The 8168-nt window shown below is 50.7% G+C and overlaps 1 protein-coding gene across 1 annotated transcript; it reads right to left on the reverse strand.

The window, feature by feature from the left end:
* Window positions 1–186: 186 nt before the first annotated feature.
* On the reverse strand, window positions 187–7780 carry TLCD2 (TLC domain containing 2). The gene is given in 6 exon segments (XM_006925067.2): window positions 187–1009; window positions 1012–1168; window positions 1700–1782; window positions 1974–2056; window positions 2255–6372; window positions 7325–7780. Coding segments are annotated over 5 exon segments (789 nt in total). The 5' UTR covers window positions 2431–6372; window positions 7325–7780; the 3' UTR covers window positions 187–719.
* Window positions 7781–8168: the final 388 nt, after the last annotated feature.

The raw sequence follows: 8168 nt of genomic DNA on the forward strand, positions 1-8168 counted from the left end.
TGACAAGGTCCTTGCAATCTGTGAAGTCAACCAAGGGTTGCCTCGCCTAAAAAAAAAAAAATGCATTTTCTTTAAAAAGGTCAGAAGATATTAAAGAAATTAAAAGGGCAGATGCTGGATACAGTAGGACTAGAGTTAAATACAAACACAATAGTGGAGCTGTGAGAATCAGAATTATCAGTAGCAATTGCTATAGCTCAGGTTCTTTGGTCTCTTGGCAACTTCCAGCTCCAGATAGCATCGGTTGAGTTGTCCTCCCACTGCCAGAATTTGGTCATAAGTTAGGTTTCTTTTCCCTCTTATCTCATCCCCTCCATACCAGATCTCTCGGATCCTAGTAGATCTTCATCTTTCATCTGTCCCTGTGCTGAAGCAAAGGAATATACACATTGGCAGTTTTGTCCAGTTTCATGCTTTCTGCCACCCTTTATTGGTAGTACTGGCTGTACCCCTTGAGTTAATTTGTTGGGAAGGATGACCATCTGTTGATGAAATTCAGTGAACAATAGCCCAGGTTTCCACCCACCCATGAACATCAACATTTCTTCTCAGATTCTAGGAATGGGGGAGGGGTGTGAGTTAGCTGGAAGAAGAACTGACATGCTAAAAATCCAGTCGTCCTTACCCTGACAGGGGGCTGTGCATTGAAGACCATCATCTTTTTTTGTCCTGGTCCTACCTCCTCCAAGACTGGCAGAAGAGGAAACTGAGGCGTCTCTCTACTCTTTCAGGCTGAGAGTGGAATCATCCCTGGCGACAGACTCACTATCACATGTCCTGGTGCCCCTGGTTTCCTTGCACCCAGGGATAAGTGAGAAGGGCTGAGACTGCAACAAATCACTGACCAAAATTCGGACACCCGTGCTGATGCTCATGGCACTCACAGTGACCAGCCCAGTTCCACCAAGGACAACCAAAGCAGGAGGCACCTGGTGGTACTGCTGGATCAACCATAGACTCATCCACCCTAGTGGTACCTGGCAGCAGAGGGCCAGGGTGGCCAGGGTGGCCAACTGGCCACACTGAAGGCTAAGGAGGGGGCTTGTAAAGAAAGCAGCAGTAGCTTTCTTAGGCTCAAACAGGCAGAGTTCAGCTCCAGGAGTAGAGACATCATAGAGAAGCCCACATAGTAGCCGGACAGAATGGTAGTGCTGAGGAAGTTCACTACCTGGGAAGCCAGGGTAAAAGGTCAGAAGACTTCTATGACCTACCACTCATCATGTTCCAATATCTTTATCCTTAAGAGAGGGGCTCCCACGTATTTTCTGACACCCCTCCCCCCAAAACACCCAAATTTTATGCATACCCTTCTGTCAGGGGCCTAAATGGTTTTGAAACAATCCTTCCCTAGAATGGAAGCAGCAGTGGCCCAGAGGACGTCTCCCCTCAGGCTGCAGCATCTGCACAGTCTGATACCCTATCCCCACTCCCAATATGGAAGATTCCCATCCTCAGAAAAGCTCCATATTCAATATTTCTGCAATTGACTGGACACCTGTGGAAATCCAAGCACCTGAGGTAATGCTGACTCCCAGCTGTGGCCAGCAGTCAATTCTCTTCCTGCTTTCAGCCCAAGGTTGGGAGGATAAAGTGCTAGGGGGGTCAGAGACTCTGGGAAGTCATAGGACAGAAAGCTGATGAGAGATTGGAGGGTTTGGTTTGGGCACACCTCCCTTCCTGTCTCGCCTCTGAGTCTCACCACCAAATAATGACAGAGAAGGTGCCAGGCCTGGCCCAAGGTCTGGTTCCAGAGCAAGTCGACTCCATTAGCCAGGAAATAACCTGCGGGTAAGGGTGTGTGTTTGTGTTAGGCTTCTCTTAGGATGGTGTACAGCCTGGGAAGGAATCTCTATCCTCTCCTTTTTTCCAGTTCTTCGGTTTCCCTCAGTAAAGCTGCCAGAAGGGGACCTAGAATTATGGTTGGAAGGTTGCCCCCAAACCCCAAACTGGCCCAGGCTTTCCTGCAGACTTACCTACAGACACAGTCACCAGCACTAGGGCCTAGGGTGCGTGGCCATGAATAAGGTCCGCGGCCATGTGAGGGTACAGCAACAGCCTGGAGGAGAGCCACGGTCAACGTCATGCTGACCCGGATTCCATTCTCCTGCTGTGCACGCCCGCCCACTCATCCATATTCTTACTCTAGTCTCTCAAGGTCTTGCATCAATTTTAAAGGTGCCTGCCAGGTCTTCAAATGTTAACCTTTCACCCCTCACCCTCACCCAGGTGCCTCTCAAACCTCTAAGCCTTGCACCTGAGCAGCACCCCGATCCCCGAGAGCAGGTTGTGCACCAGGGAGACACAGGTGCTCCACCACTTTCAACGGGCCAGAGCAGCAGATCCTGGTATGGGTAGCAGCTGCATTCCCCAGTGCATCCCCCAAAAGGCGGCGGAGGAGATGCCAGTCACTTGGATCCCCGAGGGCGCCATGACCTGACCAGTCCGGATCAGTCCGCTGGGTTCCTGCGCTAGCCCCCTGAGGAGACTGTGAACCACTTCCTGGCAAGACTGGATCTCTGGGATCCCTCACCCGCCCTGCCTTTGAAATCTGCTGTAACTTTTTCAGGGTTCGTCCACGCCCCCATCCTGCGGCTGGGCGGTGATTGGAGCAGGCTTTGTGGCCACCGCCCCTGGAGCCACGGTAACCCATCGCATCCCGCCCTCGCTACAGACGGCGGAGTAAGAGTTCCCGGGAACCTGGCAACGGAGCTGGAGGGGGAGAGGGGGGATGAGCGCTTCCGGAATGCGATAGGGGTCTTCCCCTACTCCCTGTGTCCTGAACCTCTCTTGGAGGGCCAGATATAGGGTCACTAATCTCACCCGACAATCTCAGAGGCCCTGCCCCACTAACTTTCACCTCCTTTCCTTACTCTAACCTCTCACTTGCTGGTCATCCCTCCCACGTCACCCATACAGATCTGAAGTTACAGGCCATGGCAAACCCACTCCCCAGTTGCTTAAACCATGCCACCATACGGCTCCGCACCCATCTCCCGTCTGTTGTGGGGGAGAGGGCACCTCACTTCCTTGGAGCCACCCCATTCTACTTCTCGAGGTTTCTAGACCCTTGACACATCCCAGCAACCCTATAATTCCCGGAGTCCTGCCCCCTCGTATAGTACCTCTCAAACATAATAACGGCTTCCATTTTGGAGAAGCGTCTCATTGGGGACTCCTCCCTCAACTTTTTGGGCGCCCTACAGAGGAGCCTCATTATTAGGAAAGGGAAGCAAAGGGAACCCCTCAGCACTACAGTCTTGGGTGTGGACCTGTTAGGTGGACAGAATCTCTCTTCCCATCTGAAGAGACAAGGAGAGGTCACACAGGGTCACCTCAAGATGGGGCCAAAATGAAAGAGCAAAACAAAATACCCATCCTGCTTTCAGTAGCATGACTGTTAGGATCCTAGAACCTTTCATCCTGGAGAGAAAAATCTTCCCCCCAACCCCTATTTCCTGAAACGTGATAGGTTTTCCTTCTGTCTTACTCCACACTTCTTTAGCTGGCTGACAGCCAGCAATTCAGAGAGCCATTTCCTGTGCATGGAGAGGGTGGATTCCTGCTACTCCCAAAGAATGAACTTCATAAATCAATAGGTGCTCCCCCAAACACTCTCACAAACCCCTTTCTCCACCAAAAATCCACTAAGTCCAAGGGATTTGGGGTATTCCTTCATTATTCCACATCCACCTCTCAAAACCTTTTTTTTTTATTACAAATTCTTTTTAATTTTATTTGTTATATGAAAGCCATATACAATTAATGTAGAAAAATTGTAAATTACAGAAAAAACTGAAGAGGAAAATTACAGTTACCTTAATCCGCCCTCCAAAGATACCTGCTATTAATATTTTAGAGTATGTTCTCAGTCTTTATCTGTTTTATGTATATACCTATGTCTTAAAAAACAAAATTAGGATCACATAATACACACTATTTTTACAACCTTTTTAATATTCAATGAGTATTTTTATTTCCAGTCAAATGTTCTACACGATTTTTAATGGCTGCACAGTACTCTACCATCTGGATGGATATACAATAATTTAAACAATCTCCTACTACAAATTTTCATTACAGCAGAAATGAATTCCTAATTAGAGAGATGCTTCCCCGTTTTTCTCTATTGCAATGTTGGCATGAACATCTTATAACTAAATCTTTCATTATTTTCTTGGGATAAATCTCCAAATTTAGAATTACTAGGTCAAAGACCATGGTAATATGTTTGATACGTATTTCCAAACTGACATCCAGGAAGGCTGTATCAATTTGTTCCACCATATGCAATGTATCGGAGCATTATTTTAGTACTCCTTTGCCAATAACTGGGTGTTATTTTTTTCGTTATAGTTTGCTATGGGAAAAATGCTTACAGCTATATTTGCCTCTCTTTAATTACTAATGAAACACATTTTTCATGATTTTATTCATTTGAATTTCTCTTATGAATTTTCTGTGTATATCCTTTCACAGCTGGCTCTTGCTCCTTGAAGCTCCCTATATAAAAATTACAGAGTAGAGGAAAGGTGGGAAGTCAGAGGATGAAGCCACAGGACACTTTAATATGGTCCCACATCTCTGAGGGAGGCGGAAAGACTGGAAAGAAATGGTGAATGAAGACAGTGGCTGGAAGCTTGTCCTTTATGAAGCCTGGCTGTCCTCCCTCTTCCAGGGGTGCTCCTGGCCTTTATGGGCCCCCTCTGCAGGGTGTCCAGACAGGACCCTGTGCTCTCCCAGTCTTGTCCTTCACCGGTCTTTTGCCTGCCTCTGTGTTCCCAGGCTGCTCTTCCTCATCTCTGCTCCATGAAGGGTGAGGATGACAGAGTCACATACCCAGGGCTGGAAGGGGAGACACTGTGGCCAGTTAAGGCGAGGAGGGGAAAAAGGATAGAAGCAATGTCCAGGGACAGAGCAATCTGTGTTGTGGCCTATGGGTGGAGTCAGTCTACTCTCCCCCTTCAGTCCCATACATTCAGCTTGGGCTACGGAAGTGCTGAGTTCAATGGTCTACTCCACTACCCTCAACCTTTCAGTTTCTTGTAAATGGGGAATACCTCCTCCTCTACATACCTCCTCCTCCAAAATAGAACAAACAGTTTCCTAAAGTCCCTGAACATGCCCACCTTCAGGCAGGGAGACTGGGCCAAAGCTGAATCACACCAGAGCCTGAGCCCAAGAGTGAGACTGGATCAGGAGCTGGGGGTGGCAGGTTTATACTACCTGATGCCCCAATGGGGGTCATGTCCCACAACTCATTTCCCCTGGTTCCTGGAGGGGAGAATATCCTGCCCGCACAGGCCTGAGATGAGTCTCATACACTATCCTGAAAAGTGAGGAAAGAAAGAGAGCAGTGGTAGCTGGAACCCCATCAGAGAGCAGTGGTTCCTGGAGGGGAGAATATCCTGCCCGCACAGGCCTGAGATGAGTCTCATACACTATCCTGAAAAGTGAGGAAAGAAAGAGAGCAGTGGTAGCTGGAACCCCATCAGAGGCTGCAGGCCTATTTTGGGTGGCAGAGGAAGCCTGGGGGTACCTTTGCATGGTGAGAAGTCAGACTGAGCTCCTGCTAGCCTCTCCTCCCAATACTCCTCCCTCCAGATCTTGGAGTTATGGTCAAGAGGAGCAATAGCTTATGTGAAAAGCTGTTTTGTTCCTACCGCAAGCTCTGAGTCTGCACAAATGGGTTTCTGATTCCCTCATGTACACTCAAGTAGGTGATTCCCCATCTCACAGGTAGGTGGAGAAGCTGAGACAGAAAGTCTAAGGATCCCACATTTAGGTGAGAATCCCTGAATCTACAGTCTGGGCCAGCCTAAAGAAAGGTAAGAGCAGAGGGACGACTACTCAGACGAGAGTTTCAGTAGGACCTTTTCCCTGAGAAGAAACTTACTTCTAGGCTTCACCTGGAAAGGTCAGTGGAAAGAAGAGGGGACAAGGAAGGAGGGCTAAGAAAGACACCTGGGTAAAGGGGTATACAGGGTTTTCTTGGCTTCACTTGTTCCCATTGTCACACCACAACTAACTAAGCCTAGGTAGTCAGAGCCATCTATACCCTAATTCAGCCAGGGTCTCTAATCTAAAATTGTTCCCTCTTGCTGGGCCAATTGGGGTGAAGGTTCTCTTATTGAACAGGATTCCCTTTCCAAAAAGGTATCATCACTCTCACTGTTCAGACCTTCCCGACCCCAGTTCTGTCACCTTCCAGATGAAGAGAAAAGCAGCTCCTTCTCCTCTTCCTCCTCCTCCTTGAAGCCAGGGGCAGAGGGCAACAGTTCTTCAACTGGCAGCTTTAGCTGGGTCAGGACATAAAGCTTGCCACTGAAGAACTACTGCGGCTCAGCCAGGTGAGAGTGTGGGAGGTACAGGCTCCTATAGGGAAAGGGAAGAAAAATGGGAAAGATCTGAGCAGGGCCACGTCACAGGGCCACTGTTCCACTGATCATCAAAGTCCAGCCCCAGCAGATACTCAGCTTTCTAATGAAGGGTTCCTGATTCTAACCCGAGTCTGCAGGAGCTGTTAAAACTTCTGCAAGAAGCAAGAGGCAGCTCTAAATATACTTCCCTTGCTCCTCTTTCCAGAACTGAACAGTGTTGAAACCCAGGCCTGCTCTCACCCACCCCTCACCCCAGCTACCCAGGAGGGAACCCAGCCTACTCAACATTCAGAGAGGGCAGGACCTGGGGACCCTGGGCACATCCCACCTGTCACCCAGGTTACAAGGTGAGAAGTTGTATCTCTGGTCCAGAAATATGAATTCAGTGATCAGTCCAACTGACTTGTTCCCAGGGAGTTTAGCTGAAAGAAGAGTTTCAGGGAGCCTGCATTTGGGGAAGAGTGAGGAAAGGAGGAGATCTAGAGTTTGGAAGGTCAGCAGAGGCTCCTGGGACTGTGAAGAGAGGATGGGACCAAAGGCTGGAGGGAAGAAAGATTGGGCAGCCTCCCCAGGACTTTCAAATGCCAGGCATTCCGCTAGCGCATTCCGGGTACATCTGGTATGAATTCCAGGCTGTCTGCCGGCCCCTCCATGTCTGAACTTTGTTCCAAGTTCCAAGCCCCGCCCCCACAGTTCCAACGCATGAATCAGCAGGCCGGCAGCATGGCCCAGGGAGGGGGCTGGGGGCGTGGCAGGCTTGGGGGCTAAGAGCTGGGGAGAGCGGGTGTATGCTGACACTCAGCCCAAGGGCATGGCCCATGACAACGGGAGGGGTCAAGGTGGTCTTGCCAAGAGATTTCTATACTCAGAGGATAAGAAAGATTAGGGTGGGGGTGGGAGGTGTTCAAATTACAAAACCCTCTTGGGAGGCATAAACTTTGTGGTACCTTCTTTATCCCAGGTGACCAGTCTCAATTCCTTCCCATTCCCCTCTGTCTGAGTCGGTTCTGGTCAGTCCATAGGACTCAGCGGCTGCTGAAAGTCTGTGCCAAGCAGGTGCCCTTGGCTGCAGGGCGGGGTGGGTCCAGGGCACTGACCCTCTGACCAGCTGCTCCATCAACCCTTTGGCACCCTGACAGCTTCCAGCCCAGTATGACAGCCAGGGTGACAGGCCAAATGAGTTGGAGGCTGGAACTAGGGCCGAAAGGAGGTGGGGGCGAGAGCTTAGCCGGAGGCCACGGGGAGGGGCCAAGAGTTGGCCGAGAGGTGGGGAGAGAGGGAGCCCAGTGATGACTAACCCAGGCGCCCCACCCAGCCAGCCGGCTTCCCAGGCGGTCAGGGCCAGGCCTGGGCTAGGGGCCCCACAACTGGACAGGCTTGGGGGAGGTGCAGAGGTGACCTTCTCTCTGCTCAAGACGGCTAGTTAGGCTGGGGAGGGGGGTAGAGTTTCCAGGCCCTCCTCCTGCCCGCTCTCCCCACCAACCGCGGTGAAACCCTAACCTTAGGGTTGCATAAGGCCCACGGCACCGCCGCCCCCTACTCCTTTCCCCTCCCCCCTTACATAACATCCCCTGGAGGGAATGAGAGGAGGGGCCGGCTCGCCCAGAGACCCCTTCCCTGCCAGGGCGCTCAGCTGGCTCTGATCTACTGAGTGCCGGTAAAGGCAAAGCACCCTACCACTACACGCCGCATCCAAATCCTACCCTGGCTGGGTGGTCGGCTCCCGTATCCTCGGACCAGAAGACGCCGAGGTTAGCCGCCCCCAGCCCGCCGGCCCCTCACCTTCCTCCC

This window comes from Pteropus alecto, unplaced genomic scaffold, assembly GCF_000325575.1.
Source record: "Pteropus alecto unplaced genomic scaffold, ASM32557v1 scaffold98, whole genome shotgun sequence".
NCBI classification, from domain to species: domain Eukaryota; kingdom Metazoa; phylum Chordata; class Mammalia; order Chiroptera; family Pteropodidae; genus Pteropus; species Pteropus alecto.